The 19,759-nt window shown below is 35.0% G+C and overlaps 1 protein-coding gene across 2 annotated transcripts in view; it reads right to left on the bottom strand.

Annotated features, from left to right (window-relative positions):
• GPC6 (glypican 6) overlaps window positions 1-19,759 on the bottom strand; it is a 1,417,939-nt gene that overhangs the window by 27,946 nt on the left and 1,370,234 nt on the right. For both annotated transcript variants that reach the window (XM_074191897.1, XM_074191898.1), the window contains exon 7: window positions 636-772. In XM_074191897.1, coding sequence (XP_074047998.1) covers window positions 636-772 — 137 coding nt within the window. The remainder of the gene's footprint in view (window positions 1-635; window positions 773-19,759) is intronic.

Genomic DNA, 19,759 nt, shown 5'->3' with positions numbered 1-19,759 from the left:
AAGAGCAATTCAAACCCATTTCAACAGATGAATGAAAAAGACCCTTGCCAAACATTGGCTGTGGCATAAAGAATTGCATAAAGATCAAAATCAAAGTCTACCAGGTGATTCAGATAGGCTTTCATAGGGAACAATGGCTGTCAGAACACTGTATCTGCGATGTCCTCTGATCATTGGCATAACATCCCCAATAAACAACTCAGTTATTTTGCAAAGGGCGAAAAATAAAGCTGAATTTACATTTTGTCCTCCACTTGAGGATAAAAACATGTTCATGCAAATTTAATAGAATAAAAATAGTTTCCTCATCGAAGAGTCATTAAGAGGACATGAAGGGGCTTTTTTGAGATTTCAGAATGTCTGTAATCTGTCATATTGCCCATTCTCATCCTGAGGCTTTAAACATTCAGAACAAGGATTTTAAGTTTAATGGTACCTTGAGACTAAGTGCTCCCAGGTCTCCATCAAACCTGTCAATGCTAACAGCTGTCACTGAGTGACAATTTGTTTCTCCACCCTCTATTTCCTTTTTCTGAAATGGCCCTGTAAATAAGTCTCAAAAGCAGTGCCAGGTAAGCATTCCAAGCCTAGATGGGAAATTCCCATGTTGATGCTAATGGCAAAGTGATCCTCACCTGGATTTGCTGTGCCCATTCCAACATTCCTCTTCATTTGACGTGCCAGCTGTCACTCTCTCATCCTTGCAGATGGTGTAGGGTAAAGCAGACCAGAACTTTTTGGATAACTTCAGCTTCTCCTTTATGTCTGTTACCTGATCAAGAGACCAAGAGTGGGAAGTCAGGGAAAAAAGGTCTTGTCATAAGTGCTTTTCCAGACTCTTCACTGCATCACAAAGCAGGTGAAGGTTAACAGACTCTGGGGGTATGATAAGTGACAATCCTTTACAAGTTCTATTAGATAGGTATTGTGCTTTTAGGTCTAATTATAGTGACAAGGACCTCTTGCCTAGGATGCTTAATCTTCCCCTCACTTTTAACAGAGAGTTCTCAGGTACTGTAATTGGTTTGTTGTATTTGTTAGGTTCCAACATCCTTTGCATTAAATGGTTATAAAGTAAGTAAATTGATTTCACTTCTTTTCTCCTCTGGGATTCACCTTTCCTCAAACACCCAGATCTGTTTCTTAGAATTCACTTTCCTTGTAGTTTGGTAAATACAGCTAGACAATGTGTTCTGAGATAAGATGCCAGCTCCAATGGTCTACTTGTTTCTGCAAGAAATAAATATGGTAACTAATTCAGCTGCTGGCAGTCTCCCTTGCTCCTGAGTAGTTCATAGAATGATGCAGCACACACTTGTATTGGGATCAGTGAAACAAATCTAGTCTAGGATTCCTAGTACTGGAATGAAGAAAGAAATTGGAATGAAGTTCATGACCCATTTAACTTTGATTTTAAAGAGAGGAGAAGCTTAGCACAGACATCTCTAGAGACAATTTTTACCCAAACAAAAGGTCCTTCTGACCAGGAGAAAAAAAAGTAAAAATTTTTTGGCTTGATGATGTGGAAACCCTGGCTTGATGAATACATTGACTAATGAAGCAGTAGGTTTTGTTTTACATTTAGTCTACCCAAGGAAAAATCCAGGGAAATAGATGAAATGCACAATATGAGGAGAAACTACTGCTAATTATAGGCATACATCTGACATTGATATGGCCTTTGGGAATAGATGCATTTCTCTGTTCGCTGTGTACAGGATAGGTTTTTAGGGAACTTTATGAATTACTTTTGAGAAAGCACAATGAGGTTTAAGATTTAACATTGAGAAATCAAGGGCCATTGTTGTATTCTTAACATATCCTTCCCTGGAGTTCTAGGACAATGAATGACCATTTGGGCTGTTTTCTTAATGTTGATTTTAAAAATTATAGGGCCCTAGATCCAGAGTTAGAAGGTACCTTAGGAGCTATTTAGTCTAACTTCTTTATTTTACATATGGTTAAGTCATGTGGGTATGAGGGATAGGATTTGAACATGGGAACTTCTATTCCATATGTACCTTTTGAACAATGTACAACATAGAATGTTCCTGAAACTCTAAGCTGCATCTGCTGGAAAAAATAGACAGAATATAATAATAGAAAGTCATATAAATACTTTTTTTGGAGTTTTTTTGACAAACCTGTGATTTCACTGGTTCAGGAAACTCTGATGAAGATGCTCCCTCCCCCAATATAGACTGACAACTATTTGTCATTTATATTCGATATACCCCTGCACTTCTCTTGAAAAGGTATACAAACACCATCTACTGGGTCAGTGAGGTGGACTCAGGATTTAGAAAGACCTGAATTCAAATTTGATCTCAGACACTTAAGACTTATTTAGCTGTGTGATCTTGGGCAAGTCACTTTACTCCATTGCTTTGCAAAAACAACAACAACAACAAAATCCAAAATAAATACCATCTGCTTAATGGTGGGAAAAAATACAGGCATAATGATATTATAGGTATTAATTTTAAAGGAAAAAATAAATGTCACTCTGAAACAAGAGACTATCAAGTTTCCCCTATGATTGTTGTCACTGATCCTCTTATAAGTAGAAATTTTCTATGAAACCCCATTCCTTTTCCCCATAACATGCATACAATCTATAAATACCCTTCTTTTATACCCTCAGCCAATCAGTAGTTAGGTGAGAGAAGACTATTGTTGATATCAGCTCTCTATTAGAACTCCTTCATCACAATCTTTAGCCTTCCCGATGGTTAATATTGAACACTGGAATAAAATACAATTCCCCTAAAAGAGAAAAGTGTATTGTTGAAATCATCTCTCTATTGGAACTTCTTTACTACAATCTTTAACCTTCTCATCAGTTAATATTGGAGATTGGAATAAAATACAATTCTCCTAATAAAAGAGATTTGTGGCTATTTGACATTGCTACTGAAAACTACTATTTTAATCAAAATTCAGTTTTATCCATTTCCAACTCCCTTGTGTGGTGCCCTCTTCTCAGTCTCTAAAAGGGAAGGTGACTCCATAGACTACTTTCTAGGGGCAGTCAGACATTACCTATAAATACCACGGGGAAGTCAGGAGATGGGTAATTAGTTACACTACCAGAGGAAGTAAACTCTAAACATTATATACCTTGAATTCGAAAAGAAACTACTGACTTTGGTCCTAAAATGTCACTTTGGATTCCTGCTGCTTCAAGGTACCACCTAATAAGGATGAAACTTTTTTTTCCTCCTTTTTTCTCTCTTGTGCTTATTTTCACCCAAGTACCAAAGAATAAAACTGGATGCAATGTCACTTCTTTAATCATGTCAAAGGTCTCTAATTTCATTTATTTGTGCCTCTTTCCCCACCAATAAGGATTTGTGATCCTGCTAATGCTTACAAGATTTTCTCTTGGGTCTGCTGTGGGAGACAAATTCATTAAACTTCAGCTACAGGAACCTGAATGCCTATTATCTACATGTCTGCAAAAACATTAGCAGGTTTTGGTGGCCAAGATTATAGGTCTGTGACATGAGACTAGTACACTTCCCTCTAGTCCACAATCATAGACTATCCTTAACAGTATCTAGTTGTGTGATTGCTCCCAACACTTTGACATTAAAGGGTTTAGATGACAGTTTGATGCCATTTCTGCAGATATCCACTCTCTTTCTGCCCCAGACTTGACTACTGATGGTAACATTTTTGTGTATGAACGATAGCACTTTAAAAAAGGGAAGGGAGAGGGTGTGCTAGGTGCTTTAGAAATATTTCATTTGATAATAACAGAGCATAGTATATCAACATGTCATAATTGTATTCTGCATGGAAACAATGGGAAAATATATTGCCAGATTGTAATGACAGTGCAGATGGTAGTAAAAAATGGAAGAGATTAAGAATTGGAGATGAATATTTCTTTGACTCAGATGTTTGTCAGAAAAATTTTACCTTAGCTTTCAATGTCTAGGGAATGGCTTAATCTCAACACCTGTTACATACTTTTCCTATTTCTTTCTTTCTAAACAACATATACAACTCTAATTATACACTCATGACCTTGGTTTTCTTTTTCCCAAAAAGTCAGGCAAGAAGAGGAAACTCAATTGTATGAACTCATAAACAAGCCTTTATTGTTGTTTGCTCTCAGCACAAAATATGATGAAAAGAACATGTGACCCTCAAATCATTAAAACTCCATGCCTGAGGAAAAAAATCCTGTAATCAAATTTAGCATCATTTGTTTCTTTTTTTTTTCTGCTCCAAGGCTATTTTCAAAGATTCATTGTTATCTAATTTTGAGATAGATCTATGATAGGGAAATACATTTGAAATAGGGACTGATCCATATGATCATTCACTGAGTACTTCTGATGTATTTTCCCACAGGGAAGAACCTGGGAACTCAGGAGAGTTTTGATGAAGTTTAATGGGAGAACTGTGAAGATTTTGGAATATATGTATAATGAATTAGGGCTATCATGTTCATGCTAAATGACTGCACAGCCATTGCATGGACTATGGTTGCAGAGCTAGTTCTAGGGGAGGGGAGGCATTAAAAAGGTATTAATATATGGAAATATGCTAAGCAAGAATGCACATGTACAACCTATATCAGATTGTTTGCTGCCATGGAGAGAGGGGTAGGGAAGGGAGGGTCTAGAAAAATGTGGAACTTAAAAGCTTGCAAAAGGATGAATGTTGAAAACTATCTTTGCATGTAATTGGAAAAAGTGAATAAAAGAGAAAAGGACATTGGTATCCATTGACCTTTTCTCTTGGTTTTGAATTCTTCATGTCATCTGGAGAAGAGATAATGGGTATGGGCAGAGACCTGGGGCTTTCTCTTCATCTGAGGCTGATAGAATACAGATCCCAGTTCTTCACCTGTCTAAGTATCTGCTCTTTTGTTTTAGGTAAAGGAAGCTGGAATTTTGAAAGGTCAAGAGAACAAGTCTTCCAGGAGTCTGGGAATCTTCAGGTTTCATAGCCAGCTCAGAATTAATGCCACCGGAATGATTTAGGTTTAGAGGTAGCTGAGTTCTCAACTAGCATTGATACCTCATTTGGATGAGAATTTGGTACTAACATCTGAGTCCAATCATCCCAGAGATAAAGGGGTGTGTGTGTGTGTGTGTGTGTGTGTGTGTGTGTGTGTGTGTGTGTGTGTGTGTGTGTGTGTGTAAATGTTTGTGCTTCTGTTCTTACTATAGTTTCAAAACAAACATCCCTTTGTAAATGCTAATTGATATTAAGTGGTGAAAGAGAACTGAGATAACAGTCATTAGAGGCTAATAGTGGGGGGGATGGGAAATATACCCAAAATGTGTTAAAAAAATAAAATGGGTACCAAAAAACCCCAAATAAAATTTATCAAATATGTTATGGGAGTTTTACTTTTCCCTTCCATATTTTTCTATTGGGAAGAGGGGAAATAGAGAAAATAAATGCTTGTTAATTGAAAAAATAATTTAAAGATTTTTAAAAGGAAAATATGAATAGTGAAATATAAATAAAAAGATAAATTCTACCTGATGCTCTCCACTTATTTGCCCTTATCTGTACTTTTTAGAAGCATAGTGGGATAAAAAGGAAAGCAGTCATTTTCTTCTTCCCCTCTGATGACTAAGAGGAATGACCTACTCCTTTAGAACTAGGAAATTCAAAGGGAAGCATTTTTATACTATTGTGGATTTTTAAATCCAAGTTGGAGTCACCAGAACAATCTGGCTCTAAGTTAGTCAACCACAATTTTAACTGAGATAATAGTGCAAGAGAGTGAGAAAGAAAAAAAAAATCAGAGATCAGGCTGAACAAGACATGAGCCAGGTTAAAAAAGAAAAGAACCTCTGTTAGTGCTTAAGTAAATAATCAGTAGACTTTCCACATATTCCTGAAATCCTAGCAAAAGACTTGGAAAAAAAATCCATCTCTTTAGGAGCAAGATGTGTGTAAGTTGTTTAAAAGGGAAACCATGTTTCTGAGAGACTAAGTTATTAGGAAGGCTATACCTGTTTCACCAGGTAACTTTATCCCAGTCCCTTCATGGAGTTAGGGTGACCTAGATTCATTTCTCATTTTTGACATCTACTTAATTTCTAAGTGCTCTGGGCCACTTTTAAAAACTCTAAGTTGCAGAATAAGTTACCAGTTTACATGGGTAGAGAGTGTTTCCTCATTGGGAGTGCTATATTGAAGATTTCAACTTTACATAAAAAAAAAGAAGCAAGGATGTGTGTGTATGTGTGTGTGTGTGTGTGTGTGTGTATGTGTGTATATGTATAAATGTATGCATGTGTATGCTTGTAGATATCTGCTATTTTTAGTACTTTTTCATTCCCAGATCCAGAACTATACTTTTTAAACATCACTTTGTATTGTTTTCTCTTGTGCTCATTGCATATTGAAGTCACAAGTAATCAAAGTATAGGCTGACTTAATTTGGAGATTGTTGTCTAAATTCTTCAAGCTTCTTTATTCTCTTTGTTGGAAGATGATTGATCATCAAGGTACATTCACAGTTGTATGATTAGTTATATTCATCAATGAAGACTGCAAAAGAAGATGACCAGTTGTTTTATTAAATGCAATTTTTTAGGTCCTTTTGACTATATAGTGGAATCAATTCTTCTATCTTCTTCATTTGCCTCTCTGGGGCAAAGTCATCTCATTCCACTATTGTTCCTAATATTAGCTGTAGGTTTCTTGTAGCTTCTGGTTTCATTCATTCATTGTTTTTAAGGACACCGACATGGATAGTGTTCTACTCTCCTGGTAATTTATTTATGGGAAAACTTAATGTGGTACAGTGGATAGAGCACTGGGCTTGGAATCAGAAAGATTAATGAAATGGCCTCACACACCTATTAGCTGTGTGACCCTGAGCAAGTCACTTAATCCTGTTTACCTCAGTTTTCTGATCTGTAAAATGAGCTGGAGGAGGAAATGGCAAATCACTCCAATATCTTTGCCAAAAAAAGCCCCTCAAATGGGGTCATAAAGGAGTAGAAATAGTTGAAATGATACAACATCAATAAAATAGATTCACTAATGCTGGCCATTTGACAGATATCATCTACTGAGAGTAGCAACAATTAAACTATTAGCAATGAGTTTAACACAATCATCCTTTTGTCTCCAAATTTTCTCCCACTTCTTTTACAAACAGAAGATTCATATTGTAGTTTCACTGATATGGTCAAATCATGAAAAGAAGAGACAGAACTAATCTTACTTCAATACTCCATTACTTCATTAATTATAGGCGATACCTCCAATAATTAAAATTGACTTATGACATTTGTGGATATATATGTCTTCAGAAAAAAGGTAATAACTGATTTGTTCAGAGTTCATAATGGTGGGACTAAACCATTTTCATAAAAGAAACTCAAAATAGTAGTAAGGGGAAAAAAGCCTTAGCTTGAGCAAAATCCCTTTCAAAAGATCTATATACTTTACTTTGTTGAAGTCACTGAAGTTATCCTAAAAATCATGCAAAAACTGAGTAATTTAGGAAAAAAAGGCACAACAGTAGCAAGATGCAATAGTTGACACAGAGGGAGGAGATGGGAGAACTATAAAACAAGGAGAAAAGAGCTATTAAACATAGTGATTTGACAATATTTAGCACATGGAAAAACAATCCTAAATGTCTCCATAGTGCATGAGTGCATCACTTTACAGGAGTGTAGTAAAATAAATGATGGCAGTATCTAGTATGGTGTCTCACATATAATAGATGCTCAAAAATGTTTTGTCCTATGACTTACTGAATGAATACATGAAGGAGTCATTGTGAGATGGTTAAATTTTGCTCATCTGTTAACTATTCTGTTTTAAATGTAAGTTTTTAAGAAAATGGTCTTCAACATAACACTTCATTTCCTAGAGTCTGGAAAATAGAAGATTATTATATACTGCATCTTTCTAATGTTATGAAATAGAGTATTTCTTACTAAATAAAGTCCAAAAATTTTATAAAGTCATTTAATATCCTCTACAATTTGAGTCAAATGCCTTTCTTTAGCTAGGCAGTGTAAAAAACATAATGTTAATCTTGGAGTCAAGAAAATGAGTTTGAATTATACTGGCTCAGATATGTGACTCTAAGGCATTTAACTTCTATGAACCTCAATTTCCTCATCATAAAAATGAGGATAACAATAGTACCTATATCAAATGAGATAATATATATAGAATGCTTTGTAAATCTTAAAGTGCATATATATCATCCTTATCATCATTATTAATTTTGCCTGACTCTATGTTAATGAAACAATTGAACCAGTTTGGAGAGAAATATCATTCCCTAAACCCTAATTGCATTTTCTTACTTCCTTTCATTGTTATTTCTGTTTCCCCTGCCAGAAAAACCTTTGCTCCTTTCCTTGCCTATTTACATCTGATACTACTCATCTTTCCTCCTTTGTACTTAGTTTATGACTCTCTTATGGCACTTAACTTCTACTGCTTTGCATCAAAGATGATAGTTTCTGTGACTTATCTTCCCTGTTGAGTTGCAAGCATTTTGGGGGGGGGGGGGGAGGATAGGATTATGTTTTGCCCAACTGTGTATCCTTCAAAGTACTTGCCAAAAATGATTTGCACTTAATGGAACTAAATTAATACCAGGACAAATGAGTGACTGAAATAGCTGGTTATCTCTTTAGGAAATTTACTTCCCTATGAAAGACAATAATCCCAGAAATTTAGGTTTTCATTTTTATGGGGGGGGGGCACATGAGTATGATCAACCTCTTCAGGATTAGATTATATTCTGTAAAAAAAAGAGCTCTGTGACCAGTATTTTGGTATAAAATCTTTAACAATCTGATTAGGATCCTGTTTTCTCATAAGCTCAAGCAAGTATAATGCTATATGATTGGACAGCTGGATTCAGGAGCCAAAAGAACTTGTTATAGTTCCCAGTTCTGCCATTTACAAGCTATGTGGCATTAGGCAAGTCACTTAGCCTTTCCAGGCTTCAATTTCCCTTATCTATAAAATGAGAATAATAACATGTGCACTACCTACATCAGAGGTTCATTATAAGCAAAATACTTTGCAAATCTTAGGGATATAAATATGAATATATATGTATATATAAATATGTATGTGTATATCTAAATATATAGTCTATAAACATACATGCACACAATACACATATATGTATATGTGTATTGAGTGATATATGTATTGAGTGTGTTTATATAGTAAATTATTAAAGAATCTAACAGCACTAAGACTTTGGATACATCTTATACATGAGTGTATGTATATAGGCATATATACATATATATTTATGTATTATAGAATTAAAGTCATATTACATAAATGGACAGTTTCTATGGATATGATATACTCTCTCTGTTTCTCCCACCCTTTTAATTCTAGAAGACTGATCAGATCAATACTTCCAGTTATACTACAAAGATAGTGTTAATCTATTCCCCTGTGGTTCCACAATATTCATATAATTTTCTAAATCAAAGTACCCCCTCCCTGACCACTTCTCTTATGTAATTTCTTTCCTTAGTAGAATAAAAGTACCTTGAGGAAAGGAATTGTCTTCATTTTTGTCTTTGTATACTCAAGAGTTTTGCACACAGTAAACTCTTTAAAAAATCCTTGTCTATTCATTCATTTATGATATTGGGGGATTTGGATTACCCAGAAGCAGTAACAAAAACATCACCATCAACAAATCGTAGTGTAACCAATTAAAAGTGAAAGAACTAAAGGAAGTTATATTTTAAAGTAGCTTTCCTTTGTTTTCCCATAGGGTAGGCTGTTGAATTCTGATTTCTAGACTTTATTCAGTTATTGCCACTATATAGAAAGTGAACTCTTTGATGGCTCATATTACAATTTTTTCTCTAAAAGATTCAGCTCCTGGTTGCACATCAGTTTACCTGTAATTCAAAGCCCATCTGAACCCTTCATGTTCCCTGAGCTATCACCTTCATTTCTTTTCCTGTTCTGTCATTATTGGGTGGCCACATTTACATATAATTGTAACCATATCTTGAACCAAAATACAGCCCCTTTTGAATATATGCATTCTGGTGACCTAGCTCTGGTGACTTGTTTGTTAATGGCTTCAAAAGAACTACAACAGGGTTATTTTACCTGCCTAAAAAAGAATGGAACAAGATGTAAATTATATATGTATGTATATATATGCATATATATTTATATATATATTCCATCTTTAGAAAAATGATTCTAAATATTTTATGAACTTTACAGTAAATAATATATTAAAACAGAAACAATGTGAATATTTTATGAGGTGGCAGGTCCTTTGTTAGTTTTGGAATGAAATCTGTTTATAGAAATAAAGCTCTTAAATCTTCCTTGTGAATTCTTCTACTGTATTTAATTGAGTTGTAGGTAATTTTCAATTCATTTAGTTATATACTCTTTATGATTTGAGAGTTCCTGATTTGATCTAGTTCCTGAGATGCTAAGAGGATCAATTCAATTCTCTGAATTTCATCAACAGATAGGACTTCCCTATCTTGGAGAAATCAAATCAAGGTTTGCTAATGTACCTCTCTGAAATTTTGAAAATTCATTTCAGACAATAAGAAGTTGGGCAATACATGAAGTGCTGCTATTTTCTGCATCAATCAACAAGTATTTATTTTTGTTTATATATTATGTTGCCAGCAATGTTTTGGGTGTGGGCACTATAAAGACAAAAATTAAATAATTCCCTCTGCTCAAGGAACTTAAATTTTATATGGGGGGGAACATGTATGCACATAAATACATTGAGAAGAAACAAAAAATACTTATAAAGTAATTAAAAGTTGCTTCCCTCAAAGATTTTTTTAATTTTATCAGGGTATCAATGCATACATATAGGTATACTATGCTTAGATAGATGAAAGAAATTAAGAGGGAGGGGCTAACAGCTAGGTGGGGGATGGGAGATTCAGAAAGGTGGAGGTGGTTGGAAGTGGTATTTGAACTGAACTTTGAAGAAAGCTAGGAATTTTAAGAAATGGGGGGTGGTGGGATATAGTCCAAACATGGGAGACAGTTGGTAGAAAAGCTTGTCTATAAGGACTGTCTTTTACACTAAAGACAAAGGGACTTATGCACCCTATATATTAGGTTGATGCTGAAGTCTAGACTAAAATTCAGATTCCTGAAAAGCTTATTGAGTACTTTCTTTACATTAGACTTTCTGAAGTCTAAGTCCTCAGTGCTATTTTTCCATATTATGGAATTGGGATTCAAAAGGGATCAGGAGGTTATAAAGGAACAAAATAAATATACTTAGCAGAACTACATTTCCTTTTAAGGAATTTCTTATTATGACTTGGGAGAGTCTCGGGGTTCTAGGAAATATCATTTGTCAGTTTAAAAATGATGCTTTCAGCACAAATAATACTCATAACATTGTACCAGGGACCTGAACAAAGCTGAAGGTGAAACTGTCCCCACATTCTAGTAATATCTGTCATTGTGACACTGGTTCATAGAGAGTCAATCTACTTAATGAAAATAGTCTATTTCTGCCTAACTGCATTTGTCTTTTGTTATGTAGGGATTGTCAACATTACTTCCAGAGTATATATGCACATGTGTGTTTTATAGGAAAAAACAAGAAATTCATCAGGAAGTAAATTGAAAAAATTTAAAATTGAAAAAATTTAAAATTTAAAATTAAAATTGAATTAAAATTAACTGAATTAAAATTAAAATTGAAAAAATTAAAATTAAAAATTAAAAAAAAAACCCAATGCCTAGTTTTCTTGACTTTCTCCAGGGAGGGAAAATGGGATGGAAAATTTCAAATGGAAAAGTCATTTCATTTAGGAGTTTCTAGACAAGATGACTCATTATGGACATGCCTTAGAAAGAGTTTCTTTATAGCAAGACATTGCTCCTCAAATGGGAAGGAGGGACGATGAGAAATAAATTTCTTATACTATTCAGGTTAGCTTTTGGCAGAAGCTTTAAAAAAATGGGTCAGTCCCTCAGGTTGGTACCAATAAAACATAAAATAAAGGGTCTTTACTAGTTCAAAGGTCAAAGGATTTGCCTTCAAGTTCCAACTGTGATGCTTATTTGTATGACCTTGGACAAACATGTCTTCTCTTTAAACTTCATGCACATGTATAATCTATATCTGATTGCTTATATGGACAGAGAACTCAATTAGGGGCATAATGGGACTTGAAATTTAACAAATCTAGGAATTTTTTTAGGATTGAATTAATTAAATGTTTGACATATAGCTTAGGAATGATGTCATAAATATCCAAATGGCCCTTGGCAGAAAAAAAAGGTTCTAGGGCTAATCATCTCAGGGAGATGGACTGTGAATGGATAGAATTTGGAATTCAAACCTTAAAAAAAATGTAATGCACTTGGAAAATATTTAAATAGTATCTTCTGGTTCTGCCTATCTTGCTCAGTATCAGTTCATGCAAATCCTTCTAGGCTTCCCTGAATTCCCATCCCTCCTGGTTTCTAATAGAACAATAGTGTTCCATCACATACATATACCACAGTTCAAGCTATTCCCCCTTTCTTGTACATTTCCCTCAGTTTCCATTTCTTTGCCACCACAAACAGAGATGCTACAAACATTTTTGTACAGGTGATGTTTTTACCCTTTTTCATAATCTCTTTCAGGGTATAGACCCAGTAGTGGTATTGCTGGATCAAAGGTTATGCACATTTTTATTGCCTTTTGGGCACAATTCCAAATTGCTCCCCAGAAAGGTTGGATGAGTTCACAGCTCCATAAGGTATTAGAACATTGTACACCCTAAGAGCAGTGTAGGAGTGATGATCAAACTTAATGGACTTGCTTATACCAACAGGGCAACAATCAGGCACAATTTTGGGATATCTGTGATGGATAATGCCATCTGTATCTTGAGAAAGAATTGTGGAGTTTGAACAAAGACCAAGGACTATTACCTTTATTTATTTATTTTTTTAGGTTTTTGCAAGGCAAATGGGGTTAAGTGGCTTGCCCAAGGCCACACAGCTAGATAATTAGTAAGAGTCTGAGGGTGGATTTGAACTCAGGCACACTGACTCCAGGGCCCATGCTCTATCCAATGCACAACCCAGCCATCCCTATTACCTTTAATTTTTAAAAAATACTGTCTTATTATGTAATTCTGCTATATCTCATACTATATGCTTCTTCCTTAAGGATATGATTTTTCTCTCATCACATTCAATTTAGATCAATGCATCTAACAAACTGCCTTCTGTGGGGGGTGGGGGGAGAGAAGTAAGATTGGGGGAAAATTGTAAAACTCAAAGTAAATAAAACCTTTCTAAAATAAAAAAGTGAAAGGATTGAATTAGTTGACTTCTAAGATCCCTTTCAATTCTAAATCTATGACTCTATGAATATTGTGCTGAGAATACTCAACAGAATTATATTATCTGATTATAGGTTGGTAAATTTACTAAAAGATTCCATGTATTACTAGAAATATATGATGAGAGTAAGAAATAATGAGTCTTCTAATCCTGACCACCTTCTTCAAGAGGTCTTTTCTTACATCCCCAGTTATAATTTCCTCACATCTCCATTCACAATTGCTTCATGTTTATTTGTTTATATTATTTATCTGTGAAAGTATTACATTATCACTTTCTCCCCCCTGAAGCACAATATCCCTTAGGGCAGGGATTGCCTTGTTTTTGTATTTGTATATAATGAATTAATCCCATGACAGTACTACTTTGTATTTGCTATATTTATTGAAGTATTTACTCCAAGCAGTAGAAAATCTGAGTATTTTCAAGTTGATTTTAGGTTAATAAACACATTTATTAATATTTTTCCAAGTCTTAAATTATGCAAACGTTCATGGGTAGGTCTAGCTAGAGAGACAAACTCCTCCTCAAGCTGAATTTAAAACAACAGGATCATAGAATCAGAGAACTATAACTGGAAAGGACTTTAGAGTCCATCTGATGTAACTTAGTTTACAGATGTGGAATGATAGGCTCATAATAACATTCAGAAAGAGATATCTTGGAGGAATATCAGGTTCTACCATAAAATCTTGTATAGAATTGGGCATGATGGACCATTATTCTGGTCTAAAATGTTATTTCTTGGGGCAGGTAGGTGGCACAGTGGATAGAGCACTGGCCCTGGAGTCAGGAGGACCTGAGTTGAAATTTGGTCTCAGAAACTTGATACTCACTAGCTGTGTGGCCTTAGGCAAGTCACTTAACCCCATGGCCCCACCAAAAAACCCAACCCAAAATGTTATTTGTAATGTTTTCCTGGTGTTAACTGACATATTCATTCAACAAACACTAGGTGAGTGCTTTGGGTCCTAGTCAGTCTCCTCATTTACAAAATGGAGAATGATAATAGAAGTTTCATCTTAAAACTGTTGTGAAGATTAAATGAGATAATAATTAAGAAATGCTTAGCCCAGTGCCTTGGCACATGGCAACTTATAGAAATTCTAGTTTTTATGATTATAAAGAAGATATAAATTTATTTATATTGTATATTATAATTATATATTATGATACACATATTTTATATATATATATATGATTACAAAAAAGATATAAAAATCAATTATCTGGTCCCTATTTTCAGGGAATTAATAATCAAGCAGGGAGATAAGGGTCCTCAGTATGTACTAGTTGCCTAAATTAGGCAGCTGTTTCCAAACATATCTGTATTATTTGCTCTAAATATTTTATTTCCTCCCAGTTACTCTTATACCAAGGGAATGTGTCAAAGGCAAATGAAGGTAGGAACTTGGCCTATTGACTACAAGTCCTGGGAGTCTGGGAGTTACTTATTGTAACTCCTGAAGAATTGTTTTGCCTGGAAAATTCCCCTTATACCAATGACCTACTATTTAGTATATTTAAAGATCTTTTCTCAAAGTTCTCTCAGTTTTCAACACTGTTGATTATTTCTTCCAGCATGCACTCTCCTGACTTAGTTTCTAAGATATAATATTCTCTTGGTTTTCCTCTTCATTCCTTTTTCCTCTTTTCTAGGTCACTCTTTTTCTCATGCCTTAATATAGGTTGTACACCTAGATTTTTTTCCACAGCACTCTCTTCCTATCTCTTTACAGTCTTTTGGGAAACTTTACTGTTGAAACTTTACAGTGTAGAGACTTCTAAGTAGATAGAGCACTGGATTTGGAGGCAAGAAAATCTGAATTTGATTCCTGTTTCTGACAACTAATAGCTGTCACCTCTCTCACCTCTCTTACCTTCATTTTTCTTACCTGCTATTGCACATACCTAAAAGGGATATGTGAAGGTCAAAGATAACACATATAAGGTACTTTGCCACCCTTAAAACATGATTTAAATCATAGCTATCATATTATTGAATAAAGAATCAAATATCAACTATCTGTAAATGTCTTCCAAATCTATATGTCTCCCTTCTTGATTTCCTCTGGAGCACTTGACTCACATCATCATCTGTTCATATCATCTTGTTGTCTACTAACAACTCTAACTAGATGTCCTACCAGTCCAAAATTGAACTTAAACTCTTTCCCCAAGAATCTGCTTCTTAGAAACTTGAAGGCAGCCGCCATATTTACCCCATCTTCCCTTCTCCATGTTCCTTTCTTCTTTTTGACTTCATTATTTTTATGAGGCATTACCATTCAAAAATTAGATCAACCTAAGCTAAAAAAAACTTGATGTTTTATTTTTTTTTTTATTTCTTTCTTACACCTGTGGTAATTGGAAGAACTGACATTTTTTTTTGCTAGGCAATGGAGTTAAGTGGCTTGCCCAAGGCCACACAGCTAGGTAATTATTAAGTGTATGAGGTCGGATATGAACTCAGGTACTCCTGACTCCAGGGCCGGTGCTCTATCCATTGCACTACCTAGCTGCCCCCTAGAACTGACATTTATAAAGGACTTTGCAGAGTAATGTGTGATTTAGTCTCACTACAACCATGCAATACAAAATAGTACAGGTTTCATTTTCCTCATTTTATATATGAGGAAACTGAGGTCTAGAGATGCTAAATGATTTGTCCATAGTTATATAAATATTATGTGTCAGTGGCAAGAATCAAATACATCTTTGCTGACTCTAGGTCAATGATCTTGCTTTTTATACCATGTGGCTCCTCACATTCAATCAAATGAAAAATATTACTATTTGTCTCTTAGTCTTTCCTGCATCTATTTCTTCCTATCTACTCCTACTGCTACCTCTCTAAGCACTGACCTCTATCATTACCCACCAAGACTTTATAACAAACTAACCAATCTTTTTTTGTTTATCCCTTCCCCTATCTTCAAATCCATTTTTCATTGTTGTCAGAGTAATAATAATTTTCATTATAAATAGGGATGAATTATACTACTCTTTGAGACCCTTTGGGAACTCCTTAATGTCTACCAAATAAAGCTAAAATTTCTTAGTCTAGTAATCAAGGCTTTCTATGAATGGTTGAATTCAGTTGTTTCAATTATGTCCAATTTTTTGTGATTTGAGTTTTTTTATAAGTATATTGGAGTGGTTTAACATTTATTTCTCTAAAAAATTTTACAAACCAATGGGAACTGAAGAAAATAGGTTTAAATAACTTGCTCAGAATCACACAACTATTAAATGTTTGAATCTAGATTTGAACTCAGGAAGATGAGTTTTTCTGACTTCAGGTCTGGCACTCTATACTTTATGCCATCTAACTTCCCAGCTCTAGGTATGATGCCACCTGTATTTTTCCAGTTTTTTTATATCACTCCTCTCCATAGGTATCAATGCCTGTCAACCTGGACTTTTCTCTATCCTCAACTATGACTTTGATCATGCTGTTCCCTTTCCCTAGAATAGTCTTTTCTTTTATCTCTGCCTGTGGGTCTTATATATTTTCTTTAAGATGAACTCAAATGCTAACTCAAACCTGAAAACTAATCTGCTCTACAACATATCCAACAAACAGTCAATCAGACTCTGAGTAGTTTTATTGATAAGGAAACTCATCCTAGTTGAGACAGCTAACAACTTTGAGATTGTTCTTTGACATCATTTAAATTTGTTTTAAAAAAAATTCTACCTTTTGCCTTTTTTTTTTTAGGTTTTTGCCCAAGGCCACACAGCTAGGTAATTATTAAGTGTCTGAGGAGGAATTTGAATTCAGGTCCCCCTGACTCCAGGGCCAGTGCTTTATCCACTGCACCACCTAACCACTCCTACTTTTTGATTTTTTTTTAAAAAGTTATTTATTTAAGCCATTGGGGTTAAGTGGCTTGCCCAAGGTCACACAGCTAGGCAATTATTAAGTGTCTAAGGCTGGATTTGAACTCAGGTCCTCCTGACTCCAGGGTTGGTGCACTGTGCCACCTATCTGCCCCTTACCTTTTTTGGTTTTAATTCTAGGCTTGGGGGCCAAACAGAAAAGAACTACTTCTACATAACACCCTCTCAAATTCTAGAAAAGAGCTTTCATCTCTCTCCTATGACTTGTACAGACTAAACATCCCTTGTTCCTTCAAACAATATTTTGTAGACTCAAAGATCTTCATTATTTCTGGTCACATATCCTCTCCAGCTCATTCCTTCTTAAATGGTGGTACCCAGAACTTAACATGATTAGCTAGATGTGATCTGAATAGGACAGAGACCCCTCAGTAGAACCATACCCTTATTCCTGAAAGTTCTGCATTTCTTTGTGCAGCTCAAGATCACATTTGACTTTTTTTGACTACTGAATACATAGGTTTTTTTTTAATTTAGTAGGCAAGTATTTCTTAACTATTTGGAAAGTCACTACCAGCTAGTTATTAGGAAAATATATTAGGCACTCATCTTACTAAGGTTACTGCTTAGAAAAATTAAACTATTGAGAAGAGATAGTCATTGTACCAAAAGAGCTGGGGGTCCACTTAGTGAGATTGAATAGGTAAAGTAGACAAGGCAATAAAACAGCAAAAACTCACTTACATATTGCACATAGTAATGCCTAGCACATATTAGGTAGTCATTAAATGTTTATCAGTTGACAATTATCTCCCATTTTAAAGTTCAAAAGACTGTAGACTTAAAGCTGAAAAGGGCCTCCGAGGTCATCTGATCCAACATCCTTATTTTGCAATTGAAGGAAATGAGACTTAACAAGGTTAAATGTCTTGACCAAGGTTCTGCAGATATTAAGAATTTGGCTTTGAGCCCATTTCCTCTGATTCTAGAGTCAGTGATCTTTTTCCTGAACCGCAATGAGAAGGCAGTTTTTTTCTGGCAATGAGTTTGTTACTCTTTCCATTATGCCATAGTGCCTTTCATATGCCTTTTGAGCCATGATCTGATGAATGAAAGCATTGCACTACATGCTACATAACCTACAGACCAATTCTCTTTGTTGCTGTACCCAACATATAAGAATAAGTGGTTTAGTGATAAAGGGGTATAGAGTAGAGGAAGGCATAGAAATGGATAGGGCTATTATATAAACGGTTCTTAGGCAACCAGATGGCTGGAGTCAGGAATACCCGAATTCAAATCTGATCTCAGATGCTATCTGTGTAATCCTGGATAAGTCACCTAACCCTTTTTGCCTCAATTTCCTCATCTGTAAAATGAGCTGAATTATCTTTGCCATGAAAATCCAAATTGGTATCACAAAAAGTCAGATATGATTGAAACAACTGAATTACAAACATATATGGTTCTCCTGCTTGTATTTAACCCCCAAAACTGTAAAGATAAACAGTACTACAAGACTTTTGAATTTAATGCAGTGTTGAACCATGACTAGGGGACCGATGATGATGATTCATGTTTCCCACTTCTGGACAGAGAAGTGATGAATTCAATATTAAGAATTAAGGATTTGTTTTGTTAGACTATGCACATTTATTACGAGTTTTATTTTTATTTTTAATGGTGGTAGGGACTAAAAATAAATGTTCATTAATGGAAAAAAGTTTTAAAATTTTTAAAAAGGAAATAATTGGTACTAATGAGGAATGGTTTCCTTGAAAAGGTTAATTTTCATCTGAGTTTTTCAGAAGGAAAGGGAGACATAGTAGCAGTCACAACGGGAGAGTAAGCTACCTGGGGAATAACACTAAACACACAGAAGCAGGAAGCAGCAACCTTAGTGTCTTACATGCTGTGAATTGTCATTCAAGTCTGCAAATACTAGTTCTAAATTAGGTCACGACATATACCACCTCTGTAATGATTAATAAGAAAAACCTAGAAGCTCCAAGGAAAAGAGGATCTGATCTTTTAATAAGGTACATTTATAAAATGACCTCAATTACCAACCATCCTCATCCTCATCCCTCACATTTGTACAGAGCTTTAAAGGCTTAAAGTTTTTTTTTTTTTTGAAATGCTGTGTGATCTGGAGAGAAGCTTTCTCCTTTTTCTCACCAAACTCTAGCTATAACTAATAGAACACCATGGGAGTAACCAGGCAGTATTATCGCTAACCTGGACCCCCAAGTGCTCAAAACTGCCTCAGGTAGCTTATAAAGTTAATAGCTCAATTTTGCCAGTGTCAAAAAGCTTGCTCTTCTGAATTCTCACATCATTGGAATAACATTCCTACTCTGCCTACTCTGTGAAAGAATAACCCCTTCCCAGAAACTTTGACAGAACTCAGAAAGTCCATCCATATTCTCTATTTTTATCTGTGATTGACAGACACAATTACAGGGGTTTTGCCAAGTATTTAAAAACCTTAGGTTATGCCTAAAATATTGAAATTTCATTTGTGGGGAATGAAACCTAGGATATCACAAGTAAACCTGTTAATTAGAGAGAGAGAGAGAGA

Source organism: Macrotis lagotis, chromosome 6 (genome assembly GCF_037893015.1).
Source record: "Macrotis lagotis isolate mMagLag1 chromosome 6, bilby.v1.9.chrom.fasta, whole genome shotgun sequence".
NCBI classification, from domain to species: domain Eukaryota; kingdom Metazoa; phylum Chordata; class Mammalia; order Peramelemorphia; family Peramelidae; genus Macrotis; species Macrotis lagotis.
This window is presented reverse-complemented; position numbering and strand designations above follow the sequence as displayed.